Source organism: Bacillus rossius (genome assembly GCF_032445375.1).
Source record: "Bacillus rossius redtenbacheri isolate Brsri chromosome 9 unlocalized genomic scaffold, Brsri_v3 Brsri_v3_scf9_2, whole genome shotgun sequence".
Taxonomy (NCBI): Eukaryota; Metazoa; Arthropoda; class Insecta; order Phasmatodea; family Bacillidae; genus Bacillus; species Bacillus rossius.
In genome coordinates this window covers 14,055,668-14,077,028 of record NW_026962013.1, presented here as the reverse complement: position 1 = coordinate 14,077,028, position 21,361 = coordinate 14,055,668, and the positions used below count along the sequence as shown (strand labels likewise).

At 35.4% G+C, this 21,361-nt stretch overlaps 1 protein-coding gene across 1 annotated transcript in view; it reads right to left on the bottom strand.

Moving 5' to 3' along the window:
* LOC134543261 (zinc finger protein 585A-like) overlaps positions 1 to 20,519 on the bottom strand; it is a 184,231-nt gene extending 163,712 nt beyond the window's left edge. The window contains exons 1-3 of the mRNA XM_063388174.1: positions 20,322 to 20,519; positions 5,506 to 5,709; positions 3,712 to 4,172 (exon numbers count right to left, since the gene is read on the bottom strand). Of these exons, the coding sequence (XP_063244244.1) occupies positions 3,712 to 4,172; positions 5,506 to 5,709; positions 20,322 to 20,462 (806 nt within the window). The 5' untranslated portion in view covers positions 20,463 to 20,519. The remainder of the gene's footprint in view (positions 1 to 3,711; positions 4,173 to 5,505; positions 5,710 to 20,321) is intronic.
* Positions 20,520 to 21,361: the final 842 nt, after the last annotated feature.

Sequence of the window (21,361 nt, the reverse complement as noted above, 5' to 3'; positions counted from 1 at the left end):
GTGCACTGTCCAGGGAAATGTCTAGTGAAGTACACCAACAGGCTTCTTGATGGTTTTAAAATTCCTTTAGCAGGACCTTCCGAATCCACAGCTCTTTTATTTCCTTGCTGCACATTACTTCTTTTTCACAACCAATATTTCCTCTTCACGAAGCGAATCAGCACATTTCACTGCACGTCAAACAGTATAGGTCCTTTTTTCAATTCAGAGATGAGCATTATTGTGGCCTTGCCCTCTTTGGGGATTCCTTTCCTTTACGACCAATGGAAATAATCGGTAAAACTGAGTGCACAGTATATTTGTAGATTGATGACTGCAGACCATTACACATATGCACACTTATAAGTGCAGTATAATAGTATCATAGATCAAGAAGTGTGCAAAGTTGACATATACAGTTCAATTTCCTTGTCCCACCCGAAAAAAAAACTTTGTTTAGTGAAACCTTCCAGGCCTTTAATTCAGCATATCAGAGCTACTTAACATAAGATTAAGACACATATTACAGATTTTGTCCTAAGTAACAAAATTAGAGCACCCACCTATTATTGTACAAGATACTTATGAAGTTGTCAATACAGAATTGCAATGCACCAAGAATTCATTCAAGGAAAATATTACATTTCCTAAAAATTTTGAAAAAATGATAATCATTTGAAAAAATATAATTTGGGCAGAATATGGCAAAGACAATAATTTGAATTTTACTCTGTCTTTGAAGTCATACTTAGAAGTCAAAATTTTAATTAAGACTTGTTCGCACTACGATTATATGTTTTTCTTTCAATTTCCCAGAAAATGTTGCTATGTAACCTATCAATATGCATATAGGTATTTGGTTCATCAAATGCCAATCAAACAGTGAACAAGATTTGCTGGTTTAACATTAGCCTCTTTAAGAAAATTTCTATTACAAATGTACCCACAAACTTAAATTAATTATATCTAAGCACACACTGTCAAAGAGCTTCAAAAATGAACATTTTTTTGGGCTGAAAATTATTGACTATAAATTCTGCTACCATTAAAGCTCATTTTAAACTAATGAATTTCACCAGGCCCACAAATAGAATACTTTTAAAGCTCTGTGATCATCAACAAAGTTGTGTCAGTTCTTGAGATGTATAGCATCATTTATTACTAGTAAACACTTAATTCACTTTAACTTATCAATAAGTATTAATCATAAAATATTAAATTTTTCAGTAATGATATGCTATACAAAACAAGAGTAACACCAAGCAAATAACTTACACAGGTAAAAATGTAGTGTGGACCCAAATGCATCAGTTTTTCGTGTGCTAAATTTAAAAAAAAATTAATTCACTATTCCACTTACCTTTAAGAAAGATCAGAATTTGTAGTATTTTAAGCAGCTGCTTAGTTATCTGCCTGATTAACCATCATTAGTACTAATATGAGAAGGCATGATCTACTCATGTTTTTGCCAATATTATTTTACAATTGAACTTTAACACTAACTCAACATATCATTATTTCAATTCCAATATAAATTATATATTGAAGAAAAAAAATGTCACTTATTTGGCTGATGGCTAGCAAAAACTTATGACATACTAATTACAATACAAAAATTAACTATTAAACTAAAAGCTTATATCATCTGCCAACTTTTTAATGTTAAAATTAATTGGAAGGAAAAAAATTATATGCAAGTTATTGCACATGCCTATGTTTCCTTATATTAGTGCTGACTAATCTGTTTATGTAAAATTTCATTTAAGAAGATTTCATGTAAATACAGCAACTATTATCACAGGATCATCATTTTAGCACTTTGTACTAAGATATGAACTAACCATATCACTTAAAACAATTTTAATACATTTACTCTTTAAGATCAATATTATGCACTATCAAATTAAATAAGACTCATACATACAAGGAAAAAAATTACCTAGCTAGAGACAGTAACTTAACTCACAAAAATATTCTTTACTTTTTGTAATGTAGGTATTTTGTATTAATGAGTTTTCACACACTATTCTATAACTCTAATTTTGCAAACACAAAAAACTATGGGGGGAATTAAAACCAACGAAATTTAAGAAAATCAAACTAAAAATTCTGATCTTTACTGTGGTTATATCCATAAATTTCATGAAATGGTACTGGCATGAAAATAATAAGAGGAACTGGGTTGAGTGTGTTACTGATAATAATGCTATTTGGTACGTACTCAAAACAATTTTTCAACTAAGGAGAGAAATTCACATTTAATGATAAAATTCCTAAAATCCAAAATGAGACAACAGGACAATAAAAATGTACAACAGCAAAATATAACAAAATGCATACATTACTGGGAATTTAAAAACATTATTACCATGCACACTCCAAAGTGAACTAGGAATGGGTAGAAAATCATGGTGCTATTAGAATAGGCTACTTAGTCTACAAATATAAAACACGTGACCAGTAATTACATTTAACATGAATAAATACTTCAAACTTGGTCAACAGTATACCTGTGGCATCTTTAACTTTTTTTTATATATTCAGCCCCGAAACTTTATAAATAAAACACATGGTTTTCACAAAACTTCATTTAACCATATGAATTAATAAATTATAAATATAAAATAATTTAATAAGGGCAAATAAAGATGTTTGGGAAGACAAAACTGCAAAACAGTATACGTCGAGACAAGATTTTACGGTTTTATCAAATACTGTAGTAGAACAATGATGGAAACTCAGGCCTTTTATCAAAGTGAACACTGGAGACACCAGACTGCAACGATCCTAGCGAAACTCAGCCTGAAGAACGCCCGCAAAAAATCCTAGTGTATTACAATGGGCAATCTCGGCAAAGATTTCCTCTCGTTTGAAAATTGTTGTAGAGCAATGAATTTATACTCTATACATTTTTATTAAAAGATAACATTCATAATCAAAACAAGTTTTTGTCATTTATTGACTAAGATCATGAAAAATTACCAAACAACAAATTTTGACAAAAGGACCGAGATCATACAACATTTAACAATGAAGCATTCTTAACTTCAAACCTGAAATTTTGTGATTTTTCCATAACAGATTCTGTAAAACATGATTAAATAGTTATATTGGTAAACAACTCAAAATTTTGTAATTTTTTTTATTTAAAAACACAGCATATCATTTAACAAATATGACACTAAATTGTTTCACGATACCGTGTTAACCAAAATTGTAATTTTCACCCACAATATGAACTTTTACAATATAATAATTTGTAATAAGCATGCCCAAATACTGGGCAATAAAAATAAATTTGCACATTTGACAAATTTACTAACGTCACAATGTAAAAATGAGTAACTAAAAACAGTTGCGATATTTGAAAAAGTAAAATTTTTTCCCAATCTATTTAGTTCATAAATTTGGGTACAAACTACGTATTAAATAAATTCCATCCGTTGAATTTTATTTATTATTACAACATAATGTAGTTGTGATTTGCGTTAAGTTTTGATTAAAAATTCTGTTAATTTCATTTTTTTAAATTGGATTTTGGTGATTTGTGGTAAATTAAGTTGCTTTTCAGCATTACTTCAATTTTATCACGATTCCCCATATAATCTTGTCCCTAGTAATGAGGGACACCATGCCGCAGCGTAGACTAATAGCTCCACGGAGGACGGGAACAAATGCACACAAAGCCGATGCACTCGAGTCCACGCCAAGGAACACCCAAGCTGTACTCACCCACTAGTGGATGGTGCCGCCGTGCTGGTGGAAGGCTCTTCGCTGCCGGACACTGCCGTCGCAGCGGCCGCAGGCTCCGGCTTCGCCCGCGACCGGGGCCGCTTCGCTTCCGAGCCCTCCGCCGCCTGCTGCATGCCACTGGGGCCCGCCTCGTCGCAGGCCAGCGACACGTTGACGAACGTCGTCGGCTCCAGCTCCTCGTAGGGCTCATCCTCCTCCTCCTCGGACCCAACCTCCTCTTTGTTTGCCGGCTCCTCCGCCTCTTCCTCGGCGCTCTCTTCGCTGTCGTTGCCCGTCACCTCTTCCCCGTCGTCGCTCTCCTCCGCCTCTTCGTCCTCTTCTTCGCTGCCGCCCACCGCACCTGCCTCGGCCCCTTCCTCCGCCGGCGCCGCACCCACGCGACCAGAGCTCTTCGCGCTGTCAGTCTGCTCGTGCTCGAACGTCTCTTCTTTCAAAACCAACTGTGCAATTAAACATTCAGTCAAGAATCTACCCACAAAGCTCAAATGTAACATCACTATTAAAAGAATCGAAAGGCATGGTGACAAATGAAGTGTCCATAATCAACATTCAGATCACATATTTCTTAGTGCACACAATTTTTTTTTCTATTTAACGCATATAAAATGCCTTAGTTTATTGTGGGATAAGTAAATCGAGTTTCATCATGCAAAGTTGATTTCGGTCTTTTTTACTTAGATTTTAGGGTCTTCCAATATTTTTGGCTCGACCTGGCTGTCCAAATCAGTAACGTCTCAATCCATCCAAAAAGAGCGTATTTTGACAAGTGCCAGATTACAGAATATGACAATCTAAAGAATGCCAGATTAAAGAGTGCCGACTTTGGTGACATTCATAGATGAAAATGAAATTGTAAAAAAAGTCAATATGAATTGAAATTTGCATTGCAGTTTCAGGACTTCTCATGAGATCTCAACATGTCCCACAAAAATAGCCAAACTTGAAACAATGTTAACCTAAATAGTTAAATGCACTGGTCTTTAGACATTCAGCCAATCAGATGGCCTAAATTCCATCGATCTGGCAAAACCTTGCCAACCTTTAACTTTCGACGGACAGATAGAATTATTAACTCAAACAGTTATACCTGAAATGCATTATCTTTATATGGAAACAATTTATTTAGTTTATTTGCTAAGCTGCTTCTGTATTATGTTCTTAACTTGCTTATGAACAAGTTTGGAGTTAGATATTTGAAACAATAATTGTCATACACAAAAGTAATTAATAATGCAAGGTAACACAAAAATATATTTAAATAAATACTTTAGAGTAAGTTTAATAATTTATAAGTGCTTAGCGTACATGATCATCAAACTAGTACACCTTTTCAAACTAAATTTCCTCGAAAATATAAGCTTTAATAGTTGTTGGCAGCAACCAAGTGGAAAAATATTATGATGGATGTGCAAATTATTGTGAATAGCTCCACTCGATGACAGATGGACGGATGGTGGACGGACAGGTGACAAGACGGAACGCAATATGTTATTGCAAGTCCAGCTGGAGCAAAATGTCACAGTGGTAAAACACTGATCTCGCATTCTACAAGGGTCTGGTTTGAATCCAGTTTCAGCTATCATGATTCCAGTATACAAATGGTGTCATGAAATCACTCCACACATCGGCCAAGGAGTATCCTTCGCCAGTTTCCCTGAACCGTATTGTCGAGTATGTTCTCATGCTGTTAACAAGATAAGTCCAAGTAAAAAAAAACCCAAAACTTGTACCTCCAAACAATACACATGCATGGAAAATTGAACCAGTACACACCTGCTCTGTCTCCATGAAAGTCTCGTGGTCAGTGTTAGACGTGACGGTGGAAGGGGCCACTTTCCTCTCATTGCTGGCATCTTCCAGCCAGTCCAGGAGCTGTTTCTCCGCACTGGCTGTGGTATTCCAAAACTCAAAAGAGTTTTCTACCCTGTACACACAGTTACTGCAGATCTTCTTTGGGAGCCTATCCTCTTTAGACACCTGGGGAGGGGGAAAAAAAATCAGTCATGTAACATGCGAAGTTCTTGAAATTGTACAATTTTATATCAGCTTTATTTTTCTCAGCTTGTACAAATGCTGCACACACACTCCCAAAATGCCAGAAACTATCGAAGCTGGCTCGTACTACATTTCCTTTCTACTGTACAAGTCAGCAATTCTGCACTAATCTTTCTTCTAGTTTGGCAATTATGTTGATGTTGCTTCTGCTTAATGGTATTTTAGCGAAAGATAAACAAATTACTTATGATTAGTAATGTTAGATATAAATCTCAGCCCCCCCCCCCCCCCCCCCCAAGAAGCAAATTATCATTAAAGCACACCCAAACCAGAATTTTTATGTCTCTTCAATAAGGTCACTGGAGACAATCGTTTCAGTTCTCAGTTCAGATTAAGTGATTTATCTCAAGATTTTAAAGTGAGTGTCTCCATTGGACTAACAGCAGCAATAAAATGGCACCATTGCTCATGCGCGTAAAGTATAAAGTTTCTCTGTTAGATTACGACTTCGTGATTGTTTCTCAACATAAATTAGTCCAAGTGTGTAAGCTTCTGTGAAATTAAAAAAAGGCAAAGTAAAGCCTATTCTTATTATTTCTAGCGAAGTTAGGCCGGATTAAAATCTGCACTATCCTAAAGTGATCACATCTGTGGTAAATCACTTTAAATAGTATGACTTAGCAGGCATATTTTTAGTGACCAATGCTCCAGAGAGAAGTGCTTTTAACAGAAAGAAAGTCAAATGGCTTCTTTCAACTGAGAACTGACACGCCTGATTCTTCCTCATGATTCTTATGGTCCAAATTAAAAGAAAAACACCTCACCTAATTAATGGATGCACCCTTACCTATAATTTTTTTTTTTTTAACTGTACAGACTAAGGTTTTTAACTATTTTCTTTTCAGTTGTTGAAACATTTTATTTATCTACAGCAGTACTTAGTTTTCTTACTAACTTCATTTGAGTTTTATTGGAATAAGATACTTCTTTCTGCAGAAAAAGGCCACTAGAACAATCTGCTAAAGCATGGCTCAAATTTTCAATTTAACCTAGACAAGATAAGTAGCAGTAAAAATTGAGTATTATGTTAGGGTTATCAGCAATAGTGGGCCTGATAATTTATGCCAACTGATAATATTTCAAACTTTTAACATAGTTTCTTTGTGAGTATACTCAACATCTTAACTAATTAAGTTATAATACAATACAGATACTACCTCATTGAGGCAGACTTGAACATTAAAGGCTCAGTCAAACAGGAGGCGGACTGTCCGCGCGGACCTGGCCGCCCGTCCGCCACGGACACAGTGTAACCTTAGATTGCATCATCCTGGTTAAACAGAAGGCGGTCTGCCGCAGCGGACCAGTCTAGTCCGCAGCGGACAGAGGAGCAGTTGTCATTTTCTACAAAGTTCGCGCGGACAGCAATGGCTGACGAGACGGAAAAATTAATAGATCTTGTGCGGGAGTGTGTTTATTTGTATGATGTTCGTCATCCTGACTACAAAGATGTAGTGAAGAAAGCAGAAGCATGGAAGGATATCGCGGATAAACTACATGAAAGTAGTAAGATAATTTGTTTTTATATGTATTCACTATATTCATATTATATTGTTTGTATATTATTTTATTTTTATTCATATTTGTATTTTATGTATTCATTAATGTGATATCTTCTATGTATACATATTTATTTATACTTTACAAATTAACACGAAACATTACAAAGAGCTTAATCATACAATGCAACAGTAATATAAATATGTAATAATATTTTACAAGTTTTTTACAATTTTTACATCATGATTCACGAACTTAAATAGTTGAAGTAATTAACGAAATGGTTTCGTACAGCATGGGCAGCATCACTAGATCGTTCTTTCAATGGAGTAGTGGCTGAGAAAGCATTGGTGGGTTGATTTGTTATATCGTCTGTTAATTCTAGCTCATCAGTTGTGACATTTTCTGTGTTAGCTCTAATAAAATTGTGAAGACAACAAGCAGCTTTGACAACGTGTACAGCTGTATCAACATTACATTCGATAGGTCTAAAAAATATACGCCACTTTTGAGTTAAAATGCCGAAGGCATTTTCCACGATACGTCGTGCTCTGCAATGTCGTTTATTGTACCTTCTTTTTTCTATATTATCAACGACCGCCTTTCTTGGGAACGGACGCATCAAATAAGTTTGTAACTTGAACCCTTCATCACCTACAAACACATGAGGGACGGGGGTTTCTGTCCCGGGTAATGGTTTTGGAGGAAGAATTGTTTTGTTATCAACAAAATCGCGATAGAAAGAGGAGTTCTCGAAAATGGCACTATCACTGTGCCGACCATAACTACCTATGTCAACGACAATAAAATTGTAGTAAGGATCAACTATGGACAAGAGAACAATCGAAAAAAAGTTTTTATAACAATAATAACTTGATCCACTCTTGTTAGGGCATTTGATTTCCACGTGTTTCCCATCTATACTCCCGATGCAGTTGGGAAAGTTCCATCGTTCTCTAAAGCCAACTTCAGATTTCCTCCAAACTTCCTCTGTTGGAGTAGCCAAGTACAACGGTTGTAGAACGTTCCATATCTCGACGCACACTTCTTTAACTATGCTGGAAACAGTAGTGCGTCCAACACGGAAGGAAAAGGCAATAGTGTGATGGGAATCACCTGTAGCCAAATACCTGAAACAATACAAACGAAGCATGAACAGTTTCATAAATAGAATAATATATTAGAATTAATTATTGTAACATTTATTATACATTAAAATTAATGTGAGTTTTAGTTATTACTTATGTTTCAAACTTGTTTTTGATTTTATCGTTCTGCTTAAATGATGTTTGTATACTGTTTTGTACAGGTGAAGCTGTTAAACTCAAATGGAAGAATTTGAGGGATTCATATGTGAAGTATCTCAAGTTCTTGAAGGGAGCTACAGGTTCGGCAAAGAAGTTTAAAAATTGGCCCTGGGCGGCAAACTTGGAATTCCTTCAAGATACAGTTTCTCCACGGGTAACCGCGTCAAATATACCACAGACGGGTGAAACAGACGATCCGATAGAAGAAGCTAGCAACGAGGGTAGCTGTGCGACAGATGATTCCCAAATTCCACCGCCCCAGAAAAAATCCAAACCAAAGGACGTTAGCACAGATGTTCATGCGATTATAAAGTATCTAAATAACAAAAAGGACAACAAACCTAGGAACAACCTCGACCGTATTGACCACTTGTTCTTAAGTTATGCGGAGACATTTAAAAGGTTTTCACCTAGAACACAAGCAGTTATAAAAATGGAGATGGCTCAAATGTTTGGCCGGGCTGAACTTCGCGAACTGGAAACTTCACACCCATCCTCCCCTTTAAATTCAAGTAGTTCATCGTGGCCACCGAACTGTACTGCTACCTCCTCCGGGGTAGTGGATTACACCGATCTGAACTATACCAACAAGCCACCGTTTGTTGGAATCCATGCAACCTCTGGCGATTCGGCAAAAGAATGGTACGAAACATTCCAAGGACACATGTAAAATTATGTAAATGCATGTAAAGGTAAATTTCAAAATCTGCTGTCTACGGATATTGTATTGTGTTATGTAAAAAAATGTAGTGTAAAGTTATTGTACAAATAATTAAACTGAAGAGAAAAATTATTTTTAAATAAGTAATTGTATTACTTACCTTAAACAGATAGCTAGTCTTTCCTTCGTCCCAATGGGTTTCCTCCAGTTAGTGGCCACTTTTGATATTTTATGTTCAAGGAGGGTATGCAATTTGTCAAATTGTTCTTGAGACATTCGAAAATATGTGAAAAATCGGTCTTCGAATGAACTCAACTCACAGCATAATCGGTGAAACTCGCCGAACACCTCTCTTGTTTCATTTATTTCATGCACCCATTTTCTTTTTCTTTTTGCTTTACTCAAAGCGAACATAAGAAGTAACTCTTCTTCGTCAGATGAACTGCTGGACATCTTGAAATGACAACAAGAAAACACGAATTCCAGACAGAGAATTGAATATCACACTGTTTCACTGCAACTGTTTTCACACTGGTTCGCCTCGACTTGTCCGCATTCTGTCTGGCTTCCCTAGTCCGCGGCGGACTGCGGTCGTTTCGCCCGCGCGGACAGTCCGCCTTCTGTTTGACTGAGCCTTAAATATATGGTGGTCAAAATTTACTCTGGAATTTCTGAGCAACAGCTGTAAAAACTTATTTTTTTAACCAAATTTTAAAATTTTTGGACTGCTAAGGAAATTTTCCACTATCTAATACATGCAGTGAACCTGGAGATCTGGACTAAATGACTGGAATTCCACCACGAGTTAGCGCAAAGAGAAAATGAATTAAGGTACAGTAAAACTTTGATAAAGTCACCGTCGGGACCAGGGCTGACAATTAACACAAACCTCTTAAGACAGCTGTACAGTAACGTGATTTAACTGCAGGCTTGAGATGAAAAGGAAAATAAAACCCTCTGATAGTAAATAATATATATATATTTTATCTGATTTTACAAAATGATCAATATAAACTTTATAGTTTATACACAGGGTGTAAATGTAATCTGTGGACAATTTTCAAGATGTATGTTGAAACACCCTGTCCAACAACATTGTCTGATCCTTAGTACATGGGAATTGACACATCTTGCACATCTATATTGGTGAAAGTGTTATTGGACTTAAGTTTAATACCTAGTAAATACACAAACACAACAGGTGTAAATCAGTCATTCCACGAAAAGTGAAACCACCAAATGAAATGTGAAATAATTTAACTCATTAGAAACTTATATACTTTGTACATGTTAAATTACACATGTACAACTATTAACTTTTTTTTGTGTTAGGTTGATACTTTATGCTACATATCAACTGCATGACACCTCTCTACCATCATATTTTATCATACTGTCTTTGCATCTGTTAACTGTGAAAGAATGTTCCGGATAGCTTACATCAAGTAGTTTTCTGTGAGACAAATCTAAGTAGAAGTTTAAGTGTCATTTGTAAACAAATTTCATGTCACGTCCATCATCATAAACTTGTAAAACTTACTTCAAAAAGTTTACATGAGTATAATTTGAAAATTAAAACCAAAATCAAAAACTTAAAAATTTTATAACAAAAATTAGAAACTGTTGTTTATTTAACAATAAAAACAGTGGGAGATTACAGTAATTTATTTTTCAGGGGGAAAAAAGGGATTTTGAAGAAAATAGAAAAAAACTCAAAATTTTAACACGTGTATTCAAAAACTCTTACAATACTATTGACACACGCACAAACAGACAGATCTACAGTTGTAGCCGTAATCAGTGTTGCTTCTCACAAGGTAACATGCTGTCTTTACTGATATTATGCAAATTTTTTCGTAACTTCAGGGCTGGATAAAAAGTTGGTTAGGGATGCAAACCCTTTTAATTTGGTTACAGATGTGAAAAGTGTTTATAAACCAAAACTTGCCCAAATAAAAAAAAAAGTTTTTGAATAATTTATTATGATTGGTACCAGGTTTTTTTGAATAAGCATTTCTGCTGAGACATGAATGTTAATGTTGAAAAATTAAATTTGCATTTCTACCATGAGCTTGAATAAAGATCAAGTTTTCATAAAGTTGAGTGTGGGTTTCTTCAGTTTATCACCTTGAATTTTGCTGTCATTAGGGTCAAACTATGTCGTTTCCAAAATGTCAATACTTTTTTTGATGCGTGTTACTCTATCCAGGCTAGCATATTAACACTGGCAACACTTTTCTCGGCAGAAAATAGTCACTACTCATTTCTAGTATTTATCTAGCCAGCAACCATTTATCCCCTTACTTATTTCAGGCACTGGGGAAAACCAAAAGATTTACTAATAACAAGGTCTAGAAGAGGCAAAAGGAAGATCCAAAAAAGAGGGCCTTGTACATTCAGAAAGATTTGTCATAGAGAAAAAACCAGAAGAAAACTTGGCATGTAATACATATGACTAAAATAAAAAGGACGCATAAGCCAGAGCTTGACAGCTATAGTGTATATCAGAAAAAAAATATTAGCAGCTAATGAATATGAACCCCAAATGTCCAAATTTGGATCTAAGCCAGTCCAACATGATACCCATTTCCTTAGCAGTTTTCACACCTTTTTATTCTGTAAGCACATCCGCTCTCGTGAAGGTAGCATTTCAACACCCTTCCAAGGTATCTGGCTCTGAGTATAAAAGTTTTCATAACCAAAGTCTTAGCTAAAACCATACTCAGGGTGTCTACCAGATCTAGTAAATGAAATTCCCTGATTTTTCCAGGTTTTCCAGGTCTAAAACTGAATTATTCCAGGTTTTCTTTAACACAATTATGACATTCCACGAAACTGAAAAAACTGCAGAACAATACATTGATGGGTTTCAAAGTATTTCAACTTACTTAAATTAGTAAAAATATTACCTTCTTCTAAACGTGGCCAAAGTGACTCGATGGCAAATAAAAAATTCTGCTACAAATATTTCACAACTTACTTTTCCAAAAAACATTAGTAAAAGGAATCTCCCGTCAATTTCGCAGTGACTCAACTTTTGTGTCTATAGCACTTGCTTCAGAACAAGCCAAATCCAACACTCGAGCCTTCTTAAACTGCAATGCCTTGATCTCCTCTTCAACTCTTCTTTTTTTTCTGCCTTCTTCTTGCCTGTAGCTTCCTTTTCTTTCTGTTTTATTTGCAGGGCTTCCTTACGCCTACAACTAGCATTTCTTACATACTGTAACATGGAATTGATGATATCAACATGCTCTACACCTCCAGAACGTTGAACAAAGTTGTACACTTGTCTTTGTGCAATCAGTGTTTCTTCCTGCAAGTTTTCAGTCAGCAGATTAGAATTCACTGAAAATACTCTTTCCAATGATGCATTTCCATCATCATCCTCACAAACTTTAGAAGGCCTGTTTTGGCAAATACTGTATGTGCCTTAAGAATGAGCATCCACAAGTGATCAAGGCGCCCATCTTCTCGAGAAAAAGACGAGAACAGTGCTTCAGAATCTTGCGAGGAACATACCAACTGATATTATCACTCAATGTTATCAGCTTCTTGTCCTGATAGCCACCTGTTTCGAAGACAACATTCTAAACTGTACTTCACACGCTGTTTCCTCACACCCGAATTTAAAGCCATAGACGGACATAAGCAGGAAATTCCTTTGGTAAGTTTGTACTTCAGGGGACTTTTGTCTTGAAGTTTTTTTACCATAACCTTTGGACAAGTCCTAACATCATTTTTCAGTAACAGGACAGACTTTTCTGGTACTTTCTCTTTCTTGATGGCATGGTGTACTGCATAACCCAACTTGATTTTGTTAGCAGTCAATAGATTTTCCTGGTTATCTACATCCAATCGAGATACATTGCATTTTTCCCTAAAGCTCTTCAGTACCTCTGGTTTCACAAACTTTCCTGCCAAAGCTAATAAAATGTCTACCAGTGAATCAGAAAAGGTGCCATGGATGCTTCACTTTGGAACATTGTAAGAAACAATTCCAGCTCTGATGCCAAAGAGTGGAAGAATGTAAATTTTACTTCTAGAAGATTATCTTCAAGAGCACTTTTCACTACATTGAAAGACATGAAATAGAAACTTCACTAACAAATTTCTTTGGAACATTGTAAGAAACCATTCCAGCTCTGGTGCCAAAGAGTGGAAAAATGTAAATTTTACTTCTAGAAGATTATCTTCTAGAGTACTTTCCACAAACTACATTTAAAGACAGATGAAATAGAAACTTCACTAACAAATTTCTTTAGGTGGGGTAACGTTTTCATGGCACGCTCAGCAACTACAGTATTTTCTAACCATATGATTGCACAAAATTTCTTGGGAAAAAGCTCTGATCTGGTTATTCTAATGTAATCTGCCCTCCTTGCAGGTACATGCTTAAACAAAAAGTAACTGTGCCTTAAAAAACTAACAACGTCCCATTGTGTAGCAGAAATTCCAGTTTTGAAAGCACCATGGACCGTATGAAGCCCACAGCTACCCACTTCTAGCAACGATGGCGAATCTTCACCAAAAGTGTCTGTGATATGTATTTTCAAAGCTAACAAAAATGCCCAGTTTACGTTGGGGTCATACATAATTATTTAAAATTAAATGCACCTGTCGGTGTAATCCGAACGCGGGAAGCACATGCCGCAGCACGTACGTCAGCAAGATAACAGACCAGCTTGAACCAGTTTGTATCACGTGATTTAACGCCACTTCCGAATCCAATGGTAAATAAAAATGGGAGGGGATACACTTGATGCTACGTCAAAGCAAGCTGATCAATAAACAAAAAAGTATTGCCAACAACAACCTGCCAAACAAAAATTCCCTGATTTTTGAAAAAATTCCCTGATTTTTGAAAAAATTCCCTGATTTTTCCCTGATTACAATATTCCCTGATTTTTCCAGGTTTTCCATGGTCAGTAGACACCCTGCATACTAGAATGTGTTCTATTTTTCTGCTATACTCAAGTCAAGATGGCAGACCTGTGTGTGGCAACATAAAACTGTATATAATCTCTTTCGTGAACATTAGGGTACTTATCAAACATGATAGCGTGCCAAATCGAACTTTATGATAGTGAAACTACCCTGGAACATATTTGGCAAACCTACATGATCATAGCAAGAAGTAATCACAAATTTTAAAATACAAAAGAAAAGTCATTACCTACTATCTTAATAATTCATAGTCTCTTCCAAAAACTTGTTGAATCTCAATGGTATGTCCGAAAGTTAAGAAGATTTTATTGATGTAGTTCAAATCTTGGCAGTGGAAAAATTTTTTGCTTTTTAAGGAAAAAATAATAATTTAATTTGTTTATCTAACTGTTGTAATAACTTTCAATACATACATAGCTCACTACAAAAGTTTTGTTATTTTATAGTAGGAAGGCCTACAGTCTTTACTCATGGTTGCTACAGAAATAGAATCTTAGAATTCCCTGACTTTTCCCTGTTTTCCAGAAATTTAAGAGAAAAATTCCCTGACTTTCTTTTGAAGTACATATCATAAATATTAACGTGCATATGATTAAATGTAATATAAAAATTTCAACATGAGGTAAAATAAGTTTTTTTTTGTGTTATTTTGATGGCAAAGTTGCGAATGTGTTTTTTTTTTATTTCGACATGGCTGGTGAGAGCTCTTCGACCCATATTGCTGAGTTGAATACTTTCGTAGCACAAAGTGCAGTACGCAGAATTTATGTTTTTAGCAGAGGGTTTGCTATGCTGAAACTGTGGCTCCTTGAGCCAATTCTATTTAAAAGTAGTTTTCTTCGACATCTCTAAGCTAAAAAAAAGTACATAGCCTATTAATATTTTCAGGTTAGGTTAAAACATTATTGTTTATGAATTCTTAAAAAAATATAACTACACAAATACAAAAACTATTACAAATTCACACCTAGCAATATAACGGGGCTACTAAGAGAATTACAATAGCAGCATTACAACATGCAATACTCTTACAATTTTACAATGTTAACTAACGATTCTGGGGAAAAACATGTTCAGTTATGCATATTTTTTTATACACAATGTAAGTGTCACGCAACAGAACTCACGGATTGTAACGGTTGAAAAAAAAGTAATTAAAAAAAATAGGTTGAAAAAATACAAAAACATAACCGCACACAAAAGCCACTTGTTTTCGTATCAGCTTGATAGTTTTCAAAATGAGAATTGGTATTGCCTCTTTATCAAAATTAACTTTATTTTCTTATGATCGCATCAAAAACTAACTTCACCTGAAACAACGCCTTTAAATTCACGTAATAAGCTTTGTACTCATCTTATTCCACGTGAAAATAGCCTTAAAAAGATAAACGACGCCATGCCCGTTCTGTAGTTCACTGCATGGAACGGAACATAATACAAAGTCTCAAGGGCAAATTAAAAAGGAGCAAAACACGAACAAATGAAGGCCTGGGTTCGCTAGTGAACTAATGAGTGCCTGGATTGGCCAGAAGTTATGGTGGGTGGTTGTAACAGCTTATTGCAACGGACAATGGTAGACCAAGTAAAAAAAAAGAAGTTGCAGTTGCCGTGTGCCGTAAGCAGCAGTCTTTTAGCGGAGTCGTTCAGTAGCGGTACGAGCGCATCAAAACAAAGCTTTGTTTGAATTATACGAAACTTTAAAATTTCCAGAATTCGTAGAATTTTCCCTGACATTTCCTGGAATTCCCTGACCATTTTAATTTCCCTGACATTTCCCGGTTTTCTAGTCCTGTAGCAACCATGTTACTTTTTATTTAATAAAAAATTATATGATCACAAATAATAATTCTCTTATTAAAACACCTAAATTTATCAGGAAATTGAATGTTCATAGATTACTGATGAATGAACAAACATTTCAAAAGGAACTGCACATCTGTAGCCCTAACTGAAAATGTGAGATGGCATTCTTTCACTGAAGGATTTAAGTTCATTGTGGGAAATACCTTAAACTATGATCATTTAGGGGTCGTCCATTAATCACGTGATTTTTTTAAGCAAATTTTTAACCCCCCCTTCCCCCTAGTGATTTGTGGTGGTGAGGTTTCAGACTCCCCCCCCCCCCCTAATAAATCACGTGTATTTTTTGGTACAAAATAATTTTTTAAAAATTTAAGAATATTATCTTTAAATATAGGTATAATCTAATTTAATTCTGGAAAATTAAGCACAGTAATAAAAATGTCCAGACACACATTAAGATTGCAGGTTTATTCTCACTGGCATAAAAATAATAAAGGAAAGGCTTATATGTGATTTACGCATGTATTCGGCGCCAAAATCACAGTTTACTAGCGACTGGCAAGCCGAGCCGGGTGGTTCATGTTGCGGCTGGCGGGGATATTGTTGCCCGGCTACGGCGAGTCAAGGTCACGCGTCACTTTTCGGTTTAGTAGAAATCGCGCGAAAAAATAAATACATGTGATATCTCTCTAAACCCCCCCCCCCCTCCCATTTGTGATATTTCGTGATTTTTCCCAACACCCCCCCCCCTTTAGAGCCTCACGTGATTAATGGACGATCCCTTATGTGTCTCACTTGCTAAAAGAAAATGTTAGCTACAATTTCTCAAAGAAAGGTAAAAAGTTAGTAGATATTCAACTAAAGTTATTTTTTTTTAAATATGAATCATCAGTAGCATAAGAAATCTTACAATGAAACTAGAATAATTATAAGTGTAAATTAGTGGTGTGATGAGCTGTATTATTAATGTATTATAATGAATGTATCATAATAAGCAAGTTAAAGCAAACCTAAATTCTCTTGTATACTATAATTTTATATTTCTAGAATTTCAAACTAACTTACCAAGAAAAATTCACTCTTGTTATAAAATTACATTTTTTTGGTAAATATGTAGAGTAGCGGTATTTGCGAAAAAAAAATGCTAAAAATCTGAACATACTTTTATTATATGCTCTTTCACTTCCTCTTTTCAAAACAACCGGCGGAGATGAGAAATTCCAAATACTTTAGGAGATTACGAATTTTTTAATTTTCATAGTTGGGTGATATTTGTTAAAAAAAAAATTAAAATTTCTAAAATACTTTTATTCCATGCTCTTTAACTTCCTCTTTTCATTAGACCCAGCTGAGATAAGAAATTCCAAATACTTTAGGAGATATCAAATTTTTAAATTTTCATCACAATACCTGTGCATTCATGCGGCCACCATTGTTTCTTGTTTACGAGTATGACTTTTTATTTTTATTCGCGACGTAGGTGATACACTACATCATTTTCTACTAATGACAAAGGAATTGTACCCGCCTCTAGCTTAGGTGAGTTTGTAAACATTTCAAATTTTAATGTTTTATTTTTGTTATTTGGATATTGTTGCGCAAGTAATAAGTAAAAAAAAAAATTACGTGAGTTCCTACTGTTCATCATTTGTCCCAGTTTGTTTGGTCAGGTCAGTTACATTATAGTAAATACTTTAAAATAAACAACCATTTAAATGAATTCACATTATTTTTAATGTCCGCTTAGTTTGAAAATATTTATAATGTAACTGACCTGACCTATCGACCATTTTAGTTCCTACTGTTCATCCTTTGTCCCAGTTTGTTTGGTCAGGTCAGTTACATTATAAATATTTTAAAACTAAACAGCCATTAAAATTAATTCACATTATTTTTAATGTCTGCTTAGTTTGAAAGTATTAATAATGTAACTGACCTGACCTAATCGACCATTTTTTTAATTACGCATTCACGAACACACTGCAAAATAACAAAAATTGCGATGGTCGAATGGTTGCACAGGTCTTGTAATGCAAAATTAAAAAATTCAATATCTCCTAAAGTATTTGGAATTTATTATCTCCGCCGGTTGTTTTGAAAAGAGGAAATGATAGAGCATAGAATGAAAGTATTTTAGCATTTTTACCATTTTTTCCCGCAAATACTGCTACTCTACATATTTACCCATTTTTTTTATATACATAATACTGAGACCACTTAGTTTTCTTTTTGCAAGTGATTAGTAGAAGATACAATATCAGATATTCACGACGTTACGTATTTTTGGAATAAGAAGCTGCAATTTCCGTATAATATAAGTTTTTGGTTAGATCAACAGCGACTTCCTACCCTGTATGCATGCTTTGGTCGGCAACTGTGTTGGCAGGTTTTGTTAGCAATAAAGGGGGGGGGCCAAGTTTTTGAATGTGTGTACGTGTGAGTGCATGTGTGCGTTCGCACGTGTGAGAAAAGGGGGGGGGGGGGGGGTGTGTAACAAATTCTTACTTCTTTTCTGCTATACAAACTGTCATGCCCACGTTGTTTAATAGTTTCATTCAAGAAAGTTTCACATGAGAAATAAATGAAGGTGGAGAGGGGCATAAGGGATAGGCAAGTGGAGTGGAGACAGAACACAGAGGGTAAGAGTGGAGGATGAGTTGTCCCAAGGAAAGCTGTGTCACGTCAGGGGTGTCTGTGCTCTCGTCACCATCAAAATGAATGCTACAGGAGAGGGCACTGTAGGGTTCTTGAGACTCTCTGCAGTGTATGGAGGTGCAGAGGAGAGAGGTTTACAAGACGTGAAGATACTGGAAGAGTACGTAGAGAGGAAGAACATGAGGATAGACATGTCTGAAACTAAAGTAGTGTAATTTACTAAGAAAACAATGGTGAGTAAGATGATCAGAGGCCAAAGGCTACAAATACCTAAGAGTTAAAGTGTAAGGCAGCCTGAGATGGCCAGCGCAAGTGGCCAAGAGCAGGCGGGCATTGGGCTAGGCAGGGGGATGTTTGGGGGGCCAGCAGCTTTATAAAAGGAAAGGCCTGTAACAACATGGCTCACCTCATGCTAGAGTATGCTGCAGACAGAATGGAACCGATACAGATAAGTGCTGGAGCGGGCCCTACAGGGTCACAGAGGGAGCCGGTAGACAGGTTAAGGAAAGTGGAGGCAAATTGATGTAAACGAAGAGGAAGAGTATTTTATCAGGCCCCACTGACTTGACAAAGGAAATGGCTGAGAGTAAGGCATGCGAGAGGCTAGTTAGGGTACATCAAATGTTGGGCAGGGTAGAATAGAGAACTAGGGAAAAAGAGTTGTGAGAAGAAAACCTAGAAGTAGAAGAGAGAACTCGAGCAAGATTGTTTGGGAGAGAAGAATGTAAAGGAAAAAAAATATATGGTAGTGAAAACGATGGAGTGAGTTGGATGAGGAGTGTGTTTTATTAATACCGGGCTTGTGCACAACTGCACCAGCCTTCCTGAATATTAAAAATACTGTAGAATTATTAAAATATTAGCAATATCCAAAAAATGAGTTTTTTCTGACAAGATTCTTGAGATATTAGTTATGACATTAATTGAATTTGAGGAAAATTAACTTAATTTGAAAATAGAATATTTAAGGAAAATTATTAAGATTGCTGAACTTTAAATAGTTTAATATGACAATTTTAACAATTAACATTTCAATACATTTAAGTTTTAAATGCTACCACACAACTTCTCTGGGCTTCATCAACCTACAAAATAAGGGAATTGAAAAATTCCATATTGCAAGATAATCAACCAATAATACTCAAGTACACTATTAACTGAATTATTATGTTTGCAATTGTTAACATACGTTTCATTTATTCAAGCAGGGTGCATTTTCCCTGTAACTTTAATTTAGTGAATTTTCTTTTTCTCCAAGTTTAAAAACCACCTTCTAAAGACTTTATATTTACAAATTAATAAGCTCTCAGAAAAACAATTGTTATAAAATATACTTCGTAATTCGACATTAGTCACGTGATTTCCCCTACCCAAAAATGTACAATAAAAAAACAAACGGGCAAGAGCCCTATCCAAATCTAGCAAAAATATAGGAAGGAATTCAAGGTCATTTATATTCACATAAAACAAACTTAAACTTCTCTGCTAAAGATTTATTCAACTTCACAATACTTCTTAAACAAAACAGCAACACCACCTGCAACTAAAGCATTTCGCAGCATAAAATTTTACCAAACAGTACGAAAACAATTTGACAATTATGAAAAGTAAACATGTCGTACAAAGGAAAACGAGATGGCGTGTGTATGTTATCAGGAGCTTACCTTTACCGGAAGGCAGGTAGTTATTTTGATGAATATTTGCCGAACATCACCTTCCCCATCAAATATAGGAATTGAAACTTTCTCTTTAACTAAACAAAGCCGGCACAGATCCATACCATTTAGAGAAGACATTTTTATCATTGTCTTCTCTAAATGGATCCAGCCCGGCGATGTATGGACGCCAACGAAAGAGGTTTTCGGTAAAGATCGGTGAATGATCATTCGTTCTTGCCAGTCTTTGTGGCCTTTAAATTTATAATACAGCCATAGTACAGTTTAAAATGAAACTGTATCCTTTGACATCAAAGAACTCTAAATAAGAATATTATCTAAAAGAAGACGAATAATTGAATACAAATCATTCACACTAAATGTTATATCTGTAAAAATAGTTTCATAAACCGAAAACCAATTTTGTATATTTAGGCCAAATTCCTAGTTGTGGCCAGCCTTAATTTTACATATAGAAATAATTTATACTAAACATTTCTTCAACATCAATGTAATTAAACTAAGGATGAAAAAATGCAATTGGAGCATTGATAAAGCGAATAAATAACATAACAGGAGTAAACTCAAAATAAACAGCAATTATCGCAAAGTCTGACAAGCTTCCCAATATAAAAAAAAAATCACATTATAACCCAACAAGAATTAAAACTCAGAACCTTAGTAAAAGTTGAATGCACTAACCTCATTAAAGAGACTAAAAAAAAAAAAAAAAAAAAAAAAAAAAAAAAAAAAAAAAAAACCTTTAAACCACAATGCTGCTGCCGAACCAACAGAATGTCCTCCAGTCTGCTAACATGTCCCCTCTCCTGTAGTGATGGGTCGTTCGTGAACGATTCGTTCAAAAAGAACGAATCTTTGAGGCAAAGAAATCTTGCGATTCGTTCGCGATGTAAAGAACCGGCTCTTTGAGAGCCGGCACCTTGAAAGATTCGGAAGAACAAAAACGTGGAGAGAACGAGAGAACTGTCGTAGGCTGGTCGACTAGTCCCTGACAATGCTGCTGTTCTGCCGGCTACTCAGGGTTCGGT